Source organism: Halichoerus grypus, chromosome 11 (genome assembly GCF_964656455.1).
Source record: "Halichoerus grypus chromosome 11, mHalGry1.hap1.1, whole genome shotgun sequence".
NCBI classification, from domain to species: Eukaryota; Metazoa; Chordata; class Mammalia; order Carnivora; family Phocidae; genus Halichoerus; species Halichoerus grypus.
Window position 1 is genome coordinate 68,934,675 of NC_135722.1, and position 22,623 is coordinate 68,957,297.

Here is a 22,623-nt window from a genome sequence, read left to right on the forward strand (position 1 = left end):
CTCTAATAAGACAGATATTGGAATGTCTTGAAAACTCAGAACATTTAGAATTACAAGGTCCACATCATATGAGTCATGTTTAGGAGGTAGTTCACTTGAGCTGACTAGTACCAAACACCCGATTTTAAAGGGAAAATAATTTGCTCAGATGCCATTCCTTTTGCATTGTCGTATACCATGAAAACACTGCCTTAAATTTAAATGTGTTTAACTGCATCCATTTAATAAAAATAACTCTAACAAAATATTTTGAATTTAATGAAATTGATATTATTTTATTTTAAAGAAACTGTTGCTACTCATCCATTTTTCTTATGGCTCTTATAGGCTCTTACAAATGGTGACTTAGGATCCCACGTTTGTTTATTTTTGCATCAAAATACTCTTTGACACATTGGGCTTGTTCTAGTATATCCACCTACCTGCAAGTAGAGTTTTGTAGAGAAACAAAATGTGAGCCAGGATTGTGGGGAAGCTGTGTTCCCATTTCCTAGGGAAACAGGGAGCAGTAGCTTGGGTGGTCCTAAATTGGGACATATTTTTCAGAGAGAAACTCATCAAAAGATGAGTAAGAGCTTGCCAGGTAGAGAAGAGTTCATTTACTTTACCCTCTGGGCTTCTATGGGATTTTAAGTTGTACACCTTGATCTACAAGTTAAAGACAAATCCTCAGACTGAGGTCAAGATCCTACCCAAAACTGTGCCTTGTCTGGCTCTCCTTCTAAGTTTTGCTTCTTGCTTTCATTCACACTCACTCCATGGCACCCTCCACTCCCACTGGAATAGACCATTCCCTTACTGTCTACCTAACTAAATCCTAACTATTCTTCAAGGTTGTACCAAGCCCTACCTTCTTGGAGCTTTCTGACTAACTTGGCCCCACAGTCAACTCTTTCCTCCATTGTACTCACCTAGCACTGACTGTATCATTTGCTCACCCACTTATGCAGGCCCTCCCTGCCTTGGACTGCTTTTTATGTGCTGCAGATCTCTGCAGCCTATGTCCCTGATTGCACTGAGCCTCCTTGAGTCCACTGTTGAATTACTCAAGTGCTGTTCCCTTATGTCTCCATAGCACACACACTCTGAGATGTCCGTAGGCTACGCTCACAATGAACTTGCATGGTAGAAGGGGACTATAAGGGCGCCTGGGTGGCTCAGTCGTTAAGCGTCTGCCTTCGGCTCAGGTCATGATCCCAGGGTCCTGGGATCGAGTCCCACATCGGGCTCCCTGCTCGGCGGGAAGCCTGCTTCTCCCTCTCCCACTCCCCCTGCTTGTGTTCCCTCTCTCGCTGTCTCTCTCTCTGTCAAATAAATAAATAAAATCTAAAAAAAAAAAAAAAAAAAAAAAAAATTAAAAAAAAAAAGGGGACTATAATACAAGTACTTGTTATGTAATGAAACAACAACTAACAGTGATTTCTTATTCATGAGGGGGAACCCCAGCAGGGAGAGGAGTGAACTGAATAAAGCAAGATCTTGATTCAACTCATTTATTTTCTCTGCCTACTAAACTCCTGCTCATTCTTAAGATTCACTTTGAAAAAAATCTGTCCCCAATTCAGAACCACCCAAGCTCTTTCTGCCACTTCTTTAGTTACCCCATTTCACCTTACTACTGATTGTCGTCTCTTAGAGGCAAATCTTACCTCTACTCAACAAGACGGTAAAGCTAGATGCAGTGTATTGAATTAAGCGAAAGCGTGCAAGAGTAAGATGACATAAAAAGTAATAATCGGTTTTTCAGGTGTCCAAAAACAATAACATTATAGAAGGAAGATGAATTGTAGTGACTTTTTAAAATAAATTTCAAATATTCTAATTAAATTCTATATTTATATTTAAATTTCAGGCTGTGTCAGGGGGGGAGAGAAACAGAGACAGAGATAGAGAGAGATAATTAGTACCCCAGTATCCCAGACTTTTTTGTCAGAATTTATTTTGACTGAGGTCCAACACTACTCAGCTTAGAGGAAATAACTCGCTTGAATAGAGAATAATGTAATGTCCAATACTGAATAATGGGAGGGAATGAAATCAAGTCACAGAAGAGAGGTTGGCATGAATCGAGATAAAACAATCAGCATCCCACATTATTAATTAAACTAATTACAACTTAAATACCTAACAAACAACCTAAAAATATCTCCACTGAACTATAAGCTCAAATGTATTAAGAAAAAGGTATGTTTGAATTACTTAGCACCTTTTGGCTAAGATCAAGTGAATTACTTAGTATTTGAGACATCACCTCTAAGTAACCTTCAAAGATGCTTTCATAAATAACTCACAAGACAGTAAAAAATTCACGAGTTATAACACTTTTACAAATAACTCAGAAGTCCAGGACTCAGGACTAGACTCTAAAGGTTTCACTCTTAAAGAATTTCCGGATTCTTTCAGAGCTGTAATTCCCAAAATGTATATCAAGATGCTCTGGGATGTGTCAGTGAACTCACAGGGGTGCAATAGGATAAATAGGATATTTTAAAATTTCAAGGCAAACACAGTGGCACTCAAGCTCAAACACCTCAGGAACTACTAGCTTGAGATAGTTCACAGTTTTAACATTAGACCATGCTACATTCCTTCTAATGCAATCCTATCTTTTTGAAACTGAGGTTTTCACAGTTTGTGTGATAAAAAGCCAGAGTCATGTGAAAATCAACATGAATCAGGAAATGAGAGTGGTGATGTCTACTCTCTCTCAAAATTTTGAGATGTTGTTCCATGGCCCAAAGGCACATGTATTCCAATAGTAAATAATTATAGTTCTTAAAAATGAAAAAAAAAAATTAAATTTGTGTTCCAATTTTTTTTTTCAAATGGCTACTAAGTTGTTAGAACATGATACTTATTGAATTGTTTGGTGCTAACTATTTAATAAATAGAACTTGGGGGGCACCTGGGTGGCTCCTTCGGCTCAGGTCATGATCTCAGGGTCCTGGGATAGAGCCCTGTGTTGGGCTCCCTGCTCAGCAGGGAGACTGCTTCTCCTTCTCCCTCTGCTCCTCCCTCCACCCACCTCCTACCCCAGTTCATGCTCGCTCGCTCTCAAATAAATACATTAAATCTTTATTAAAAAAAAAAAAAAAGACAGTTGTTACTAAGCCAACCTAACCCCATGGTCTCAGCGGTGATGTGTGCAAAGAATTTAGCTCATTTAATTCTTAGCTCTATCCAAAAGTATAAAGATTCAAAAAACAATAAGTTATTCCTTTAAAATAAATAATGTATATCTTCTAAATGCAACTTAATCTCAGGAATGTGGAAATGACTGCACTGTTGTATCACACTCAGGAAACGGTAGAACGTAGTCAGAAAACAGCAAACAAATATCAGTTCCTACCCAGCACTATCCTTCACGACCTGTATGAATTTTGAAAAGTGTTATGTGTTTTTTTTTTCCTTGACTATGTGTTTTCTAGCTTGTCTAAGCATAGTTCTCTCAGCTCTGTGATGGGGCTTGTGACAAGACCTACCAGATCCACTCATTGTGAGCAATAAATGAAATGATACATAAAAACACACTGTACCATGCCTGATGCTCCATAAAGGGTGGGTATTAGTAACACATTACATTGTAGGGAAAAATAGTCTTCCCAAGAAATAATTTGTCAATTTCCTTTAAATTTTGCCCTACAAATTAGATTGCAAATTGTGTGGATCCCTCCCACTACGAATATTTTCTTTGTCCACATTAGGCTGAGGAGATACATAAGAAGCTAAGTTTTTCATTGCTTTTCTTTAGAGAGCAGTTTTGTGCAAGGCTGATGAGGAAGAAAGGTTAAATAACGTATCAGGCTAAAAGAGACTGCAAAAAGTAGGCACTCAGAGCAAAAAGAAAGAATTCTGATTTCTCTCAGGTATTTGAAACTATTGACTATCCTCTCCTAAAATTCTTTCTCCTTTGCTTCCAAAAAACTTGCCCTTGCTTGGTTCTCCCCCTGTATAGTGCCTTCTCCTTCTCTACCTCTTTGCTGACTCCACAGTCATTTCATTAAATTATGTCACAACTTGTGGCAAGGTCTGCTAAACCACACCAGGGTATCTGGAAAGGTAGGCAATAACTCTTAATACAAGGCTAAAGAAGAAGTGCTACAGGGAGAAAAAAAAAAAAGTTGCATGATATTCAAGGGAAGAAGAATGAGAGAATTAGGGAATTCTGTAGGGGAGTTGCCCTTCTAGTTGGATCTTAAACATTAGATAGGATTTGGATATGTGGAAATAAAGGGAAGGGTATGTGAACCAGCAAGAAGAGCAGGAGGAAAGGCACAGAGGCAACGAACATGGGGTGTGAACAAGGAAGCAAGAGTTCAAATGGCCAAATTTTCAGCCTCATAATGGAGCAAAGGAAAATAATATTAGGGATTTTTTTTTAAAGATTTTATTTATTTATTTGTCAGAGAGAGAGAGAGAGCACAAGCAGGGGGAGCGGCAGGCAGAGGGAGAAGCAGGCTCCCCGCTGAGCAGGGAGCCCGATGCGGGGCTCGATCCCAGGACCCCAGATCATGACCTGAGCTGAAGGCAGATGCTTAATTGACTGAACCACCCAGGCGTCCCAATATTAGGGATATTATTTGAGCCAGACCGTGGATGTCTTTGGGTCCTCCCAGTCCCATCACCCTCTCTTCTTCATTGCATGAATTTCCAGAGGGTTGGGTGCCCACTAAATTCAATTACTTTTGTGCCTCAGTGCTTAAGACTACACCAAAACATCTAGTGTTAAAACATCAGCTTTTAATTCTTCAAATCTCATCATTAATAAACCAGAGATGCCTGCATTCTGGTTCCATTTCTACCATTAACTAGATCTAAAACCCTGAGAAACTAAAGCAAACCCACTATTAGAGCATAGCTTTCTCTTCTGTAAAAGAAACCATTTGGTTTGATGAGCCATCAAGATCTTAACTCTAAAAATTACCCTTCAAAATTATTACTTCATCTAATGTATCAAAGTATCATAAAGACAGTTTTGCCATTTGACCTCCAAATGAATAACACTTCATTCCAAATTATGAGGACTTGGTTAAATAATGAAGTGCAGCTTTTAAGAATGGTCTTTAAGGTCACTCCCCAGTTTTTACGATGAAAAAATGAAACAGAATGCCACCTTCAGAAAAGTGACTACCATATTTATCAATTTTACAGTGTATACATTTTTAATACATTAATATTCATAAAATTATGAAATCTTTCAAGCATAAACAAATAAGGGGGGGGTTTGTTTTGTTTTACTGGAAAAATTTTTAGGTCAATGATATATCTGGGAATTGAAGCAATGATGAAATAGTTGACTAGAAAACTTGAATGAACAAACACTCACTGAGGACCTACTAACTACCAAGAACTATGCTGGGACCTAGGGTTATAGACTGGGATAAAAAGACATTCCAGTGCAGTAGTATAAGGCTTCTAACCCAGGACAAGCATGGTTATTATGGGAGCAGAGAAACAGCGCCTCCCATGGGTACATGGGCTCAATAGACATTTCTTAAAGGAGGTGAGATGTGTTGAGTGACCAAGAATCCATAGGAGTCATCTAAGTGAAAAAGAGGAAAGTGTATTTAGCCAGCAACAATCATATGAATCATAACACAGAGGGGGAGATAGGTGAATTGAAGCCACTGTAAGATATCTGGAATGGTCAAGAGTCAGAGGTATGAGAGATGAGACTGCAATGGCTGACCTCAAATTTCACGATAAAATGTTTAGCCTCTAATTCTGAAAGTGATGGGGATCCACTGAAGAATGCCAAACAGGAGAATATCTGACTGGAGAATGAGGCCATGCTCAAAAGTCTCACCTCCATGGATTACAAACCAATGTGGGGGAAAGCTTGAGGAAGGGACAGGTGTTAGGAAGCTGCTACAGTGGTCCCGATGAGTCATGAAGAAGACAAGGCCACTCATAGAAGGATAAGACAGAGTTAGCTTTCAAGACAGAAGAGATAGAATTTGATTAATACCTGCGAGTAAGAAACTAAAAGGAGTGGGGACTGGTGGAAGTTAAAACCCGAGTTTTTTTCAGAGAATAATTTAAGATCATATCGTTTCTTAATTAAATTTTCAAACAGCTGAAAAAAAAATAGTGGAACTCAATAATGCAAAACGCAGGCTATAGTCACAGTCTTGACCTTGCCAAGTTGGACACTACTCTAGTACACCAACCTAGAAGATGAGGATATTGCCTTGATGGAATAAACATGATTTCCACCCCCAGGAAAAGCAGGGCCAGCATTTCCCTCTGGGAGTTTCCAACTCAGAATCAAGGAAAAGAAAGAAAAAAGTGGGGGGGGGGGGGGCGGGGGGCGGGGCAGGACAGTTCTTAATGACTTGAAAGCTTTGCAGGATTCCCCAGAGTGAATCATCAGAAGATGGAGAGAAAGCGCTCTAAGCCTTTCTACAAAGCAACTACTCTCAAAAACTTTTCAGGTGAGTGATGACTCCAGTATCAAACCACTTTCACTGAGCAGCCACTATGTACCAGGCACCATATGCTACTTAGGCTTGGCCCAGTTTCCTCACCTCCAAAATTGGAAATAAGAAGTCCTATTTGTCACAATCACTGTGGAGTTTAAATTGCAAAAACTGCCTTGGCAATCAATGTAAGCAGTCACCTTTAACCTTTAGCTTAGCATATATGTCCTTTCATCGTTTGTCTGCTGCTCCCTCACCAACCCCCCCTCCCTTGTTGTAACCTGTAGCTATGCCAGATTACTGCCGGCCGCACCGTGTCTTCTCACCTCCATGCCACAGCTAGCTAGGGTAGGTGTCCTGTTTTGACTTTCTTTTAGCACCTGACACTTCCCCTTCAGAACACTCGTCAAAACAGTGATTAAATAATTATCTGTTTTAAATATTTTTATGTCCCACCAGACTATCAGATTCCGTAAGTGCAAAAATTGATCCATTTTGTTTATCCCTAAGTCCCTCTGCTTATCAAATGAATGAATACATTTTCTCAGGCAAAATCTTACACCTCTCAAATGCTCAAATTTTAAAATAACTTTTTAAATAAAATTCAGTAAAATAAAACAATAACAAATATTTAAGTACCGCTTCAACACTCAATGACAATAGCTGTATTCATGACAAGCCACAGTGACATGGATCCTGGGTTTCCTTTGGACCTGGTCAGGCCTCAAGGACTCCAGTCACTTCCTACTTGCTAGGACCCCACCAACTCCTCCCTCAATGGCTCTATGACTTGAAATCTGTCCTCTTTCTAGCCATCAGCCCTCCTATCACCTTATCTCTAGTGTTTTAATTCCACTTTCATGACATACATAATCTATAGGCAATGGGGAGCCACCAAGGTGATGTTCTGGAAAGATGAACTTGACCTTGGTACATATAACAACTGAAGGAAGAAGAGACTAGAACTAGCCAGGTGGCTATTATAGAAGAACAGGCAAGTAATAATAGTGCTGTCCTTGGTCTAGAGCAGTGTCAAGAGAAGCATAATCACTATCTGACATGGAGGGTCAAAGAAGAAAATATGGCAGAGGTTTCAAGTCCATGTGACTGTGGGAAAGGTATATACCAAGTCCAGTGAGTGGGGAAAGATGCCTAGTTTAGACTTATAAATAGCATCCTTTACTACTTATCATTAAGAGGGGTGATTGTGGATGTTCTCCGTACTCCTTTGTTGTTGTTATTGTCGTTTTCTTTTCTACTTTCCAATTTTGCTACATTGAGAATCTATTACTTCACTAATAGAGAAAAAACAACAATCTTTGTTTTTTCATGCCACTTTGCTATGACATATTGATCTTGCAATATATGTGAGAGATCATAATGGAGATGGCCAGCAGGAAGACCAAATTATAGGTCTGAAGGTCATGAGAAGTCAAGGTTAGATGCACATTTTTGGACTCGCCTGCATAAAGTTTAAAGCCATGGGAATGCATAAGATCATCAAGAGAAGGAGCCAGAATTGAAGAGAGCCAGAGGATGAACTTCTGCCTCAAGCTGTACAGCCCTGAAATCACTGATTACAGGGAGGAACCAGTGCTAGGTAAGAGCATTGGAAATATCCCACGAGCTAGAGGCTTTATCCCACCTGCTCAGGTTTAAGCTCAGAGAGTGGATAGATGTGGTGCAGGCAGGACCCCCTCCGCGCCACCAGAATATTTTGGAGTGGCCTATATTGATACAGTTCATTCACTGTTACAGTAATTTACTTTGGTGCCACCATGCCCACTGAACCGTGAACTTCTTGAGGTCAGGAACCAGGTCATGTTCAATTCTTTACCCTTCTTTGTCTAGATTCTAGAACAATCTGTAACATATACTGGCCATTTCATATATATCTGTGCTGAAGAAACAAGCCACCCACCTGAGAGCTGTTCTTCCCCATCCCATTCTTCTCTCAAATGACTTAGCTTTCCTTGGTCAGACTGCTATGTACTCTCCTGTCAGAACTAGTCCTCTAAAACCTAGATGAGTGGACGTGTCCCACATGCCTAATGCTCACGTGTCTGTGACAGAGAGTCTACTGATCGCCCTGCAAAAAGCCCCAGGGTGCTTTGCCCACACATCATTCACCCTACTTAGAAAGTTCCCCATCTTGTTCCGTGTACACACTGCTTACCTCTAAGCACAAACCATGTTAGTCCACATGGTATTTAGAAAATCTATAATCAGCCAGGCTAGAAACAAGGCAATAAACTGCCCAGTAGAGAGTGGCCCAGACTTGACATGCATTTTTATTTTTTTATTTTATTGTTTTTTTGCTTGACATGTGGTTGCCAAATTTAGCTCTTTCTACATTTCTAGATCTATTATGTTGACATTTAAGCCCCTTCTTCTAAAACTCCTTGGAGAATTACAGTCTTTTAGAAATAGACACTGCAGAGATAGTCAAGTCCAAAACCCGCCCCCCGTTGAATTTTTATAATGCGGAAGCATTTTATAAACCCTGAAACAACACAGCACTGTGATCCAGATGAATCTCATGGCCACTGGGGTGGGGACTCAGTGTCCTGGGGCTCCTGACTCTAGGCCCAGGCTGCCCCCCCATCGCTCTGCCTGCCTGTTGGATAATGTCCTCCAATGTTTCTTTGTTGCATAGCTTAGGCAGGGAAAGTTAGCGTCGATGTGTCCTGAGGGAATTATTTTTCCTCAGCCACTTTCCTCCTCTGCCACTTGCTAACTCTTGCAACCCTGGGCAAGTCCCTTACCTCTCTGATTCTTGTTCTTCTCTAATATAAAATAGATTCAACACCACCTGATCTGTCTATATCCTCAGCAATGCTGGGCAAATCTAGCAGGAAAACGTATGTGAAGGTAGTTTGTAATAACAATTAAGAACAAGAGTAATAGCTAACATTTATTCAGCTTGTATTATGTGTCAGGCAGGCCCAACTTCACATGAATGACCTCATTTCATTCTTTTAACAACTCAAAGGAGCAGGTTCTGCTACTGTCCCTGGTTTACAGACAGGAAACCAAGGCACAAACATTTAAGTGACTTGCACCAGTCCCAAAGCTGGCAAGGGAAGAAGTTGGAATAAACTGCCCCATACTACCTGGGCACACTGAATATATATTAGAACTGACAGAAACTGCAAGAGATTACATAATCCAAATATGTGATATCACAGGAAAATAAAACAAGAGCCTTTTTATAGATGAGGCAACTGAGCTCTCATGGCTTGCCCAACATCAAGCAGTATATTTTTAAAATATATTTAGATTATGTCTAAAGGGACCTGGGTGGCTCAGTCAGTTAAGCATCTGACTCTTGATTTTAGTTCAGATCCTGATCTCAGGGTCCTGAGATGGAACTCCATGCCAGGCTTGTGCTCAGCAGCGAGTCTGCTTGAGATTCTCACTCTCCCCCCATGCTGCCCCTCCCCCTGCTCTCATGCACTCTCGCTCTCTCTCTCAAATAAATAAATAAATCTTTTTTTAAAAAAAGAATATGTCTAAAGTATTTTATTTTGGGGACACCTAGGTGGCTTAGTCGGTTAAGCATCTGCCTTCCGCTTAGGTCCTGATTCCGGAGTCCCTAGATCTAGCCTGCATTGAGCTTCCTGCTGGTGGCTGGTCAGGGAGTCTGCTTCTCCCTCTATGCCTCACCCTACTCCTACTCTCTCTCTCAAATAAATAAATAAAATCTTTAAAAAATAAATAAATAAAGATTTATTTATTTGAGAGAGAGAGAGCAAGAGTGGGGGAGGGAGAGAGAATCTTAAGCAGGCTCCACGCCCAGCATGGAACCTGACGTGGGGCTCGATCTCACAATCCTGAGATCATGACCTGAGCCAAAATCAAGAGTCAGATGCTTAACCAACGGAGCCACCCAGGTGCCCCAAAACTATTTTATTTTTAAATTGTGGGAAGCTGTTAGGAAACTGGGTCCTGGATTCCATGGCCAAATTTTAAATTCCAGCACTACCACTTAACCAGCTATGTTACTGGAGAATTAAAAATTGGAGAGTTTCAAATGTGAACCTTTTGTTTACTTTTTTTCCTAATAAACCTATTTTAAAAACCCTATAGCCAAGAATCAAATTTTCAGAAATAGATTTTCATTCTATTTCCTCCCACTACCTGCACAGCCATTCTGATTAATATCCAAAAACATGTTAGAAATAGGAAGGAGAAGGCAAGGATAACTTGAGGTAAATCTAAAGAAGCAACACCTCTAAAGGGGAGGAGAGTATAACCCCAGTGGGCCAACTGTGCCCCAGGCACTCACAGGCCTGTGGTTCTGAAGAGCGTGGCTTGATTCCAAGTCACACAGAACTGTATTAATCCAGCTCTTCCACTTAATAGGTAGGTGGCCTTGGGCCGAGTGACTTAATTTCTCTTGGCACTATCAAGAGCTCTGGAACCCAGAGCTGACCCAGCTGCTCCTCTATGATGGAATCTTTGGGATTCAGGGCGATTGCCACTCCCTGTGAGGTTTGTGGAATTTACCATGTTGGTTTTCAGGCCTACTTCACGAGCCCTGAGAGGTATTAAAAAAAAAAGGGGTTTTTTTTTGTTTTTTTTTTTTTAAATTAAGTAATCTCTATACCCAATGTGGGGCTGGAACTCATGACTGGGAGATCAAGAGTCGCATGCTCTATAGGCTGAGCCAGCCAGGCACCCCCTGAGAGATATTTTTTGGAGTCTTTCAGGAACAGACTGGCCAAAGTGGCTACAAGAGATATATCATGGAATTTAGTTGGACAAATAGGCCCTGAGTTGGCATTGAATCAAATGAATACCAAAAATCTAATGAGCAAAGATTCCCTCTATAGCAGATAGATCTGATATTCTATCAAGACAGGGTCTGTCCCCTCTATCTCATCCATACTCCCGACCATCTCAAAGTGAGGCTCACCTGTTCACATTTTAGCCTCACCTCTTCTTTCCACACACACAGCAGAGTTGAACCCAAAGGAGAGAGAGAAGCATTCCTATGTCTGGACAGACAGGCTGATCTGAAGGTGCTGTAAGGTACACCTAGCTGACTAGAGTCTGAGTGGGCACTTGAGATTGGATTTCAAATGCATTCACTCCTCACAGGGCTACCTACGTAGCTGGAAACATGTCACCACGATGCTCCAATCATCTTTTCCACAAGGGCCCAACTTCCCCACGAATGGTGCCTGATCCCAGCTTCTAACTCAGCTCACGGGGTCTCTGGGCTGGAGGCTGCCAAAGACAGGTTGCCACTGAACATCAGAGCTCTGGGAAAAAGAAGTTCCTTATGGAGATGCTACAGGCCACTGTATTCATACAACCGACTTTCCAAAGCTCCTCAGATTTCTTATTTACACAGACTTCTGTTGCTATAGCCTCCACCGAAACTTCAGTCCAGAACCACGGCTCAGGAGGCATTTCTTTTTTCTTTCTCTTTTTTTTTAAGATTGTATTTATTTGCTTGAGAGAGAGAAAAAGCACAGAGGGAGAGGGAGAAGCAGACTCCCCGCTGAGCAGTGAGCCTGACACAGGGCTCTATCCCAGGACCCTGGGATCATGACCTGAGCCAAAGGCAGGCGCTTAACCAAATGAGCCACCCAGCTGCCCCTCAGGAGGCATTTCTAAACTTGGGACTTAAACTGCTCATGACAGCATGTTGTACTACAGATAAAGCTGAAAAATGGTGCTGGGCATTTTGGAACAGATTACAGGTATAATATAGGACTCATCATTTATTATGACTTAGTTAGCACATTTATCCTGTCCTTCTTGCCTACCATTTATACATGCTAGTGTAACAATAATCCTTGCAGTTCTCCTAGACAGTAGGTACCATCACCTTTAGCTGGCATTTGTTGGTTGCCCATTTCTCATTTACTGGGAGAAAGCATTATGCCTATAATTTATAGATAAGGCACCTGAGATCAGGAGGTTAAGGAACTTGCCTAAAATCGACCAGGACATGTGGGGTAAAACAGGGATACAGTCAAAAGTGGTTCGACTCTGGAATTTAGACTCTTAATCACTATACCTTTCTATCTTCTCTGTTAGGTGAGGACACGGAGATTCATGGACATTCTCTAACGTGTCTGAGGTCACATCCTTACTTGCATTTGACACAAAAGTCTAAATGACAGCTACATCCCCTTTGAAACAGTAAGCTCCTTCTAAACTTGAGTCCTGAACGTATCCGCGCAACCAGAAGAGTTTTCAGACGCGAAAACATGCAGCTACCGAAGTGCAGAGACTCGCAGTGGCTTTTCTAGATGGAAAACCCAGTCAGATAGTGGCTGATGGCATCGTCCGCTCTCTGACAGCCCCTGTGCCACTGGAGCAGCTGAAGATGAGCCCACGTGTAAGAATCTGTTCACATGCCAAAAGTTTTATCATAAGACTTGGCAGCTTATGATTAAAGAGGCACCAGAATCCCCAGAAACAGAAATGCCCTTTCAGGAATTTTCCACATTTGTTCTTGCTTCGAGCCATGATCAAGTGTTTCCAGTCAAATACACCAGCTAAAAAGGAACCTATTTTCTGAAAGAGAAGTGGCTGGTTTGGGTCCAGCACTTGTAAAGGTTCCTGGTACCACAGACCACGAAACAGTCAGAGGTGAAGTGGCACTGTTCACAGAGAATCCCAGAGGACCTGAAAACTTCAGAGCAGGAAGATTGCTGAGCTGCATGTGCAACCCCTTTCCACTTAACAGGGATGCAGCTGAGCTGAAGGGACTTGTCTGAAGCCACTGGGCAGGTTGGTGAGTGGAGAGCCAGGACCTATAATGAGGGGTTGGACATGCCCAGGTTGCAAACAGCTTCAGTCTGAGGACTCACTCTTGGAGAAGACACACATTTGTCTCACATTTGCCTGACTCCCCCGCCCAACTTGGGGGACAAACCCTCAGAAGCGAATTCTAGTTTCAAACATTGTAATGAAACTTCTCATTTCCCAGATCTCTCAGTGAAAACTTTAAGGGCAAATCAATAAATCTTATGGCTACTGTCATAGACTCTTTGACAGGAGTGCCCCTAAGGTAGGTGCACAGGCTCTTTTTTTTTTTTAGATTTTATTTATTTATTTATTTATTTATTTATTTGACAGAGAGAGAGAGAGAGAGAGAGACGGAGAAAGAGAGAGCACAAGCAGGGAGAACAGGCTCCCCGCTGAGGAGGGAACCCAATGCGGTGCTCAATCCCAGGGTCCCGGGATCATGACCTGAGCCGAAGGCAGACGCTTAACGACTGAACCCCCAGGCGCCCCACAGGCTTCTTTTTATAGACCACAGAGAGCCGGAGAGAAACATAGAAATAATACTTTGCCCCCAATACATACACACAAAGATCCTTGGCTTCCTCAAAGCTGAGAACCTCAAACTCGCTTGACTGAGAGGGGGGCAAGAGTTGGAATAAACTAAGCGATTAAAAAGAACGATGGGTAAAGCCCCTCTAGCCTGGAACGCTCCTGGTTCCCGCTGTTAACCGGTCTAAGGGCTTCCCCCTTGGTGGCTGGCAGGACACTAAAGGCCGCGTCACCGGCCGCGTCGCCCACGCCCGGAAAAAGAGCTGGAGACCGAGAACTCCAGACACTGTCTCTCTGGGTCCCTGGAGAGGCCCGCACTGGGTCCGGAGATTCCCAGGGGAGGGTGGGCGAGGGAATTCAAGCAACAGCCCCAGCGCGCCGGGGAATGCACTTGAAGTTTCAGCGAGAGAGAGAAAAACTTTTGTCTTCTTTGAAACCAAGTTTCCAAACCCACCAGGAAAAAGTCTGGTGCGGTGCGGTGCGGTGCGGCGCGGCGCCCGGGACGGGACCGCAGCCCCCTATGCCGGGACTGCAGACCCCGCTGCGAGGCCCTCCTGCCCTCGCCCCTCCCCGGGTGCTCACCCGCGATGTCCCAGAGCTGCAGGCGCACCACCGTCTCCGGGTCCCAGTGGAGCACCTTGAGCGCGAAGTCCACGCCGATGGTGGCCCGGTAGTGCGAGGAGAAGTTCTGGTGCACGTAGCGCTTGATGATGCTGGTCTTGCCCACGCCCAGGTCGCCGATCACCAGCAGCTTGTACAGGTGCTCTTTGTGCGGGGCCTGCATCCTGGCGGGCCGCCCGCGTGCTGTGCCGGACCGGGGAGCGCAGCCGGGGCCTTGGCGGGAGACGGACTCCGGGAGCGCGAGTGCGGGCGCCAGGGAGAGGAGCGGCGGGGCGGGGGCGAGCTCCGGAACTCCTCCCCCGCTGCCTGGAGAAACGCCCAGACAGGCGCCCAGGGGTTAATCCTGTTCCTTTCCCCGGCCGTGCGCTGCCTTGGAAGGGGGTGGAGACGGGAGCGTCTCCCGGGATTGGCAAGTGGGGGGCTTGCGTCTTAATGCCTGTTGCAAAGGTAATTCGTGCAGCACTTTACAGTTGCCAAAGAACTCTCCTCGCCTGTGATCCTGAACACGAAGCTTTGAGGTGTGGGCTTTATTTTCCATATTTTCCGTGCGGGAAAACTGCGTGTGGAAAAGTTCAGTGCATTGCGGGAGATGAAAGGGACAAGCCGGGGGAACCCAGGGCTCCAGAGCTCACAGCCCAACCCCCAGCCCTCACTGTAGGGAGAGCTTGGAAGAGAGGCAGTTGACAATACAATTTCAGGAGGCACGGTAGGGGATTGGGTTCCTTATGCCCTGGTTTTTTGAGGTGAGTGGCCCTGGGCAAGTCATTTGACCTTGGGCAAGCCTCAGTTTGCTTTCTTCCTCAGTGACCTGATAATGGTGATCCAGACCTGTCACCTGCGTTGGAGGGAGAACACTGAGCACTTCCACACCTATTCAACAAGGGGGACCATGGGGCTGAAAATGCAGAGGTCATCCTTGGCTTTTAGCCTTCTCTCTTATCCTAAAAGCTCTGGGCAACATCGAAAGACAATTTCAATAACTAGTCAGATTATTTTAAGTGATAACAATAGCAAGTATTGGGACGCCTGGGTGGCTCAGGCGGTTAAGCGTCTGCCTTTGGCTCAGGTCATGATCCCAGAGTCCTGGGATGAGTCCCGCATTGGGCTCCCTGCTCCGTGGGAAGCCTGCTTCTCCCTCTGCCTGCTGCTCCCTCTGTTTGTGTGCTCGCTCTTTCTCTCTTTCTTTTTCTCTCTGACAAATAAATAAATAAAATCTTTAAAAAAAAATAGCAAGTATTTATCCAGCACTTGCTATGTGCCAGTTTTTATACATATCACTTTATTACCCTAGCAGTATTAAAATTGATACCATTATTCTTCCCATTTTACAAAGAAGGAAACTGAGGCCTAGATATTTTAAGTAATGTACCCAGTATCAAACACTAATAAGGAAAAAGCCAAATTAAAAGCCAATTTTCTGAGCCAAAGAGGGTTTTTTGTATGTTTTTTAATGTATTCTTTTAACCAATATATATTTGTGCTTGGGATGATACAGAAATAACACAAAGATTCCTGGTCTCAAAAACTTTACCTTCCTGTGGGTAGGGGCAGACAAGACAAACAAAGATAAATAAGTATGATTTGTAACGTATTAGTCGGTGATAAAATAAGGTAGGGGAACAGGTATGAAGAGGTGGAATGGGGTTCGGCTTTTAGGTAGGGTGGCCAAGAAAGGCCTCTCTGAGAAGAGAACAATTCAGTAAAAACATCAATTTCTGAGGAAGTGGCATGCAGATCTAAGTGATGAGCATCCTGTACCAAAATGAGTCATTTTGTACCAGAATGTGCCAGGAACTGAGCAACGTCCCCATTATCTCATTTCAACTTTCCAACTGTATCAGGAAGTATTTTGTCCAGTTGATAGATGAGGAAAGCAAGACAGAGAATGGCTTTCCCAAACCCACACAAAGTGTTAAAACCGGGATTCCAATACAGGCTTGTGTGAAACAGAGAAGAGGAAGTTCGGTGGGCCCACTGTCTTTCTGTCTTCATCTGACACTGTGCATGCTATCCTTCAGCCTCCACAAGCCCCTCACAAGCAGAGGGATGCCCCAGCTGCCTGCCCTGGATAAATCACATAACCTCTCTAGAGCTCAGTTTCCACATCCACAAAATGAAAATAAGGATATCTACCTTCTAGAGTTGTTGGTATAAGTAGAGACTATATAATAAGATGCTGAGCCTGTAGTAGGTGCTGAATGGCAGTTATTAATAGCAAATAAGGGACAAGCTTTTCACACCATGTTCTCTGATATAAATCCTGGGGACCGGCATCATATCTTATCAGCTTTCTATCCCCTCCAGGGGTAACTCCGAAGCTTTGCTCATAAAGGGCACAAAGGGAAGGTGTGCAGAATTGTCCTGGTTTGTGTTTTATTGAATGCTCAGATAGGTAGACATCCTTCTTTGGTTTCCACCCACGCAGGGACACACCAGGCAGATTATATCTAATGATTGAACCAAGTATTCTACCTGCTTAAAGTATTGGCCAACACTCTGGCTTCATTTTGCAGGGAGCAGAGTTCACAGACCTGAGAGGTCCTAGGCCCTTCTTAGAGCTTGAAAAATGAGCAGTAAGGGCAAAGACCCTCGCCAGATCTAAAATCCTGGCTCTGTAGATCTGAAGACAAGTTTGGCCTGGGCAAGGAGCTGGTGGTGGAAACAAGGAGGGGGTAGAAGTTTGAGACATAATGTGAGCCAGCCCTCACTGTTATGCCTGACCCAACTGCTTCACAGGCCCCAGCCTGTTTTCCCAGCCTTGTCCCAGCTGAGTCATCCCCACCCTCACCTGCTCTCCTCTGCTGATTAGGAGCATGTTGGAGCACCAGATGGTGAGATTTATTGTGTAGGACAGGCAGACCAAGACCTGGGTTTTCCGAGACCAGAAGCTTATAAAATTGTGGGGGGGGGGGGGTTGTGTAGGGGGGGTGGTCTTTAAGCAAAAAAAAAAGCAAAAACAAAATAAAGGAACAGGACCTGAAACTTCAGCCTCCCTGCCTCTCCTGGAGGCAGGATCCTCCTGTCAGGGGCAGTGGGCAACCAGAAAGAGCAAGCTCCCTGGCTAGACAGGAAGTATTACAATTTGTTTCCAGAGTCATTCGTTTAGGTCTCATGACAATTCTTCACAGCAGGAAAAAATTACTCTTGGTTGATATTTTTTAAATCTTTTAGTCTAAAGCGGCTCGGTGAGCTTGCCAGGCTAGCAGCTCAGTGAAATCCCGAAAGACCCCAAGTAAAATGAGGGAAGTGGGTTGCAAGATCTCTGGAGCGTACTGCTGACTCACATGTCAGAACTCTGGGCCTTTTAGACACCTTCCGGCAGGAGTGATGCCCCAGCGGATTCTAATCATCCCAACAATGGCACCACTAACCGAGCTGTGGTGTTGTCTATCCTGCATTCCATCTGCTCCCGCCACCCAATTAAGACATTAGGGAGAAGGCTGTGGAAGGGCCATTTCAAAATAAACATCATGCCACGGTTCTCTTCCAGTTTCAGGGCTGTGTTCTCTCCTCAGCTGCAGATTTGCCCCCGATATAAGGGCTCTCCAAGCACATTTTTTGGATGGCAAAACTTTCTGTGCCCCCCTTGCTTTGCTTTGAACTTTTCTTCCCTCAGATCTAGGCTGCAAGCAGGGAGCCAGGAAGTTGAGGACAGAATATCAACTCGATTCAGGCTAGAGTAGCTTTACATGAAAAGGACATTAGCCAACAGGTCGAACATCCTTGCCTCCTATCCTCCTTCTACCCCCAGATTATGAAACTCCATAAGAACCCATCTGTCCCGACCTGAGAATCCATCTGCCTTGGATACCTTGGGACTATCCAGAAGGATGCCTGGCTTTATCCTGACAAGCCAGCTCTCCTTCCCTCCAGAGAGAATGGCGGGGTTGTGCCATGGGTTCCTCCCCGCAGCCACACTGCACCATGGAGACCCGTTTTCCGCAGAAACTCTTAAAGCATCTCTGGCGATGCTTTGATAATCTTATTACCCTCAAATTGCTACACCACAGTACACCCTCTCCTGAAGAACAGGAAGGGAGGTGACTCAAGGCTGTAAAAGCTGTACGAAAACACAAAGCACTCAGAATTCAGGCATGGAATGGCATTCCAGAAAGCACCGAGTTAGATTTCTCTAGGTCTCCGTTCCCTTGCTATCCAACGCAGGTGCATATTCCCGCACGTATTCAGTGGCAAAACTAATTAAAACAATTGGAAATTGCTTTTCAAACATAACCGTGAAGCCCGCATGTTTCCCTCCCAGGCTGTTGCGTTAGGTGAGTCTCTATAAAGTTACCTTATTTGCTTTCAGCAATAAGAGAGCAGTAGGGAGTTATTCACTAGTTCATGTGGTTCTTCATGATTGCTCTGAAGAATTACTTAAATGAGTTCAAGATAGGGTACCAAAGACTCTGTTTGGGGAAAGGTAAGGTAATTTTTCTTCAATTAATGCAAGCAGTATATCTTCTGAAAAAGGCCTGTAAAAGATTACCATAGAATTTATCATCCAAACCGGGACTCTTGAGAGTGAAAGGAGGACCTATTAATAATTACACCAAACCACAGAAACAAGCCAGGGCTATCCAAAAGAATGTTTATTCCTGAAGTAGAGGGCTTAGAGCTTTCAAGTGAGATCCACAACCAAGAGTGACATTTGAAAAATCTCTTAAATCATCATTTTAATAAATAGTTCTGCCAAGTTAAGGCTGAGCTAATTTCTCATTCTCTTCAAAGAGTCCCCCTTTTACCTACTAGCTTGTCAGAAGCCTGTGCTGACTTGCAATGGGAGTTATATCCAGTATCAACTCAGGACTGAGCAGGTATCTGGAAGTAGGCAACCATTTTCACATTATTTGGAGAGAGGCCAAGATGGATTCTGTGTGCAAAGTGCTTGAAATGAATACACCTAAGTCTATGAGAATTTTGATGTTGGATTTTTTACTCAGAAAGAGAAACTATAATGGGATATTTACTGGTTATCATCAGAAATTGATTGCAGGTGAGTTTTTGAACCCACCATTTAGTTTGGACGGAGATAAGCAGATTATGCCCTAAACCATTTTCAGCAGTAGATTTATTGCCAGCTAAACTTATATGCTAAAGCTGCACACATTTGACTTGCTTTCAACAGACAGGGCTGAGCTGGGATTCATTTCCCTCCTAACCCACCCAATATGGACGAGTATAAATGGGCTATGGAATGGTCAAAAGGCAAGCATCTGGGAACGCAGAGTGAAATGATTCAGTATGACTCAGAGTTTCAACTTCCTTGTATTGAGTGCCTACCATGCACCAAGCCCTTTATCTTAACTTATTTAACCTTCACAACCAAATTGTTGGTAGGTATCCCCACTTTGTAATGAGGAAAATGGGGATCAGAGAATTTAAATAATTTGCCCAAAGTGACAGAATGAAAATTGTAACTCATGATTCCCAAATCCCTGCTTTTGCTACTCTACACACTCCTTTGGCATGAGGTAAAATCAAGATCCAGACTTTTCCAGCTTTGTTTCTGCTCTTATACCAGATATGGAGGCTATAAAAAAAGGGGGGGGAGGGATGATTCTATATCTGTTTTATAAAGTCCTAAGTATGGAGGGAAACATCCAATAAAGGAGGAAAAGAAAAATGCATGCTTCAGACATGAAAGTGTACATGGCACTCTCCCTCACCAAGTCAGGCAAAAAGGCAGCACTCCATTTGGATGACATGCTGTCCATTTGTGGGAGTGATCTGATCCAGCAAGTGCAGAGAGCATAAAACAAGGAGTCTACTTCTGATGCTCTTGGAGAAGGCTGCAGTTTAATAATACGCAGGATCCCCTAGGAGTGAGCCCCGGTCCATGACAAGTGGGGGTACAGGGACTGGTATGGCCTCACTCAGAGGATAACTCCAGAAAATTACTGACAGAGTGTCGATCAAAGAATATTTATGTGCAAAGCACCATGACAGAATTTTTTTGAGGGGCAGGATCAGGAGTGGAGTCTTGGATTTATCTACAAGAATGTCCCTACCGTGAAATCTTACCATTTACATCGACGTGGATGGAACTGGAGGGTGTTATGCTGAGCGAAATAAGTCAATCAGAGAAAGACAATTATCATATGGTTTCACTCATCTGAGGAATATAAGAAACAGCACAGAGGATCATAGGTGAAGGGAAGGAAAACGGAATGGGAAGAAATCAGAGAGGGAGACAAGCCATGAGAGACTTTTTTTTTTTTTAAGATTTTATTTATTTGACAGAGAGAGACAGCAAGAGAGGGAACACAAGCTGGGGAGTGGGAGAGGGAGAAACAGGTTCCCCACTGAGCAGGGAGCTGGATGCTGGGCTCGACCCCAGGACCCTGGGACCATGACCTGAGCCGAAGGCAGACGCTTAACGACTGAGCCACCCAGGCGCCCCCCGATGAAAGACTCCTAACTATGGAGAGAAACTGAAGGTTGCTGGAAGGGAGGTGGTGGGGGGATGGGGTAACTGGGTGACGGGCATTAAAGAGGGCACGTGATGTGATAAGCACTGGGTGTTATAGGCAACTGATGAATTACTGAACTCTACATCTGAAACTAATGATGTACTATATGTTGGCTAATTGAACTAAAAAAAAAGTCCCTACCATCAACATGTTTGCACTTTGGTTAGAGCGTTGGTCAGCAGGTACACACATGGCCTTCTACCTCCCCCTCTGCCTCCTTCCCAGGTCCCTTCACTGGCTCTCCTTTTTCTGCTGCCCACCACTCAAGTGTGCTAGTCTCCAACTGTGGGGTCCTGCCTTTCCCTGCCTGAGCTCATCCACATCTGTGGCAATGGAGCAAACAAGGCTATGGATTCAGCTCTACAATCAGGCCCACTTGCCTTGCTTTCACATTCAAGCTTTACCACCAACCAGCTGTAGGACTTCCATAAAGAAATGTAGCTTTTTGTAAACCTGTCTCTTCAGGTGTAAAATGAGGATAATCATTTCCACCTCCTGCAGTTTTTAGGACACCTGCATTGAAATTAGGCAGTGACGTGCCTCGCCTTGTGTTTGGCCCAGGATACGCACTGGAAAGCAAATGTTGTTAAACTATCAAACGTCTGCTGGTGATTTCTAGCTCTGTGTTTGAGACTCCAACCTTACTCCTGCATTCCATACCCTGTTCCAACGGCCTCTGGGGCATTTCTACCAGGCTCTCCAGCAGACGTGTCAAGTGCAGCATATGCAAAACTGAACACATTATCTACCCTAACAGACTTGTTCCTTTTCCTGTATTCCTGGTTTTGATCAGTGGTTCCACCCTCACCAAAGTCTACCAAGCCTGAAAACTCAGTCACACTCGACTCCTCCCTCTTAATTACCCACACATCCCATTATCTGAGTCCTCTGATTCTATCTTGGACAAATTCCTGAGTGCATTTCCTCCACTCCACTCTGTTAGAACACAAAGGTGAATATCTATTCAATATTATTTTTTTTAAAGTAGGTTTTTTAAAGATTTTTATTTATTTATTTAACAGAGAGAGCACAGGTAGGCAGAGCGGCAGGCAGAGGGAGAGGGAGAAGCAGGCTCTCCTCTGAGCAGGCAGCCCGATGCGGGGCTCGATCCCAGGACCCTGGGATCATGACCTGAGCCGAAGGTAGTCACTTAACCGACTGAGCCACCCAGGCGCCCCTCTATTCAATATTATTGAAGGCAAAGGATTTTTAAGCATTATGCAAAAGGCAGAAATCATAAAAGGAAGAGCGTTTTAAATGTATATATATTAAAAATTACCAGAGGCAAGACGAATGGTAAATGCAAACTGAGGAAAAATTTGCAACTTTTAAGACAGGCAAAAAGGGAATATAGTTTATATATAAAAAAGCTCTTGTAAATTATTTTAAAACATGCAAGTAAAGGGACAGGGATATAATTAAACCACCACACAAGAAAAATGAAAAGCCAGTAGTAAAAGAAGTAGGAAAATTAAACAATGAGATACCATTTTTCACTTTTCAAACAGACAAATATGTTTTAATACTAAAAATACCCAATATTGACAAAGATGCAAAGAAATGGACATGATCATATGATCGTGGTGGGGCTATAATTTGAGAAAAAGCTGTTGGAGGGAAATGTGGTTATATGTATCAAAAACCTTTGACCGAATGATGTCATTTGTATGAATTTATGATAATGAAATCATTAGAGGTTTGTACATATTTAACTTCACAAATGCATATTACAGTGTTGTTTATCATAGAACAAAATGGGAACTTCCTAAATGTGTATCAGGTTAAATATCATAATGGCATAAATATGTAATGGC

The 22,623-nt window shown here is 43.4% G+C and overlaps 1 protein-coding gene across 1 annotated transcript in view; it reads right to left on the minus strand.

The window, feature by feature from the left end:
- Positions 1–14,605, minus strand: part of RAB38 (RAB38, member RAS oncogene family) — a 67,002-nt gene extending 52,397 nt beyond the window's left edge. The window contains exon 1 of the mRNA XM_036081914.2: positions 14,298–14,605. Coding sequence (XP_035937807.1) covers positions 14,298–14,499 — 202 coding nt within the window. The 5' untranslated portion in view covers positions 14,500–14,605. The remainder of the gene's footprint in view (positions 1–14,297) is intronic.
- Positions 14,606–22,623: the final 8,018 nt, after the last annotated feature.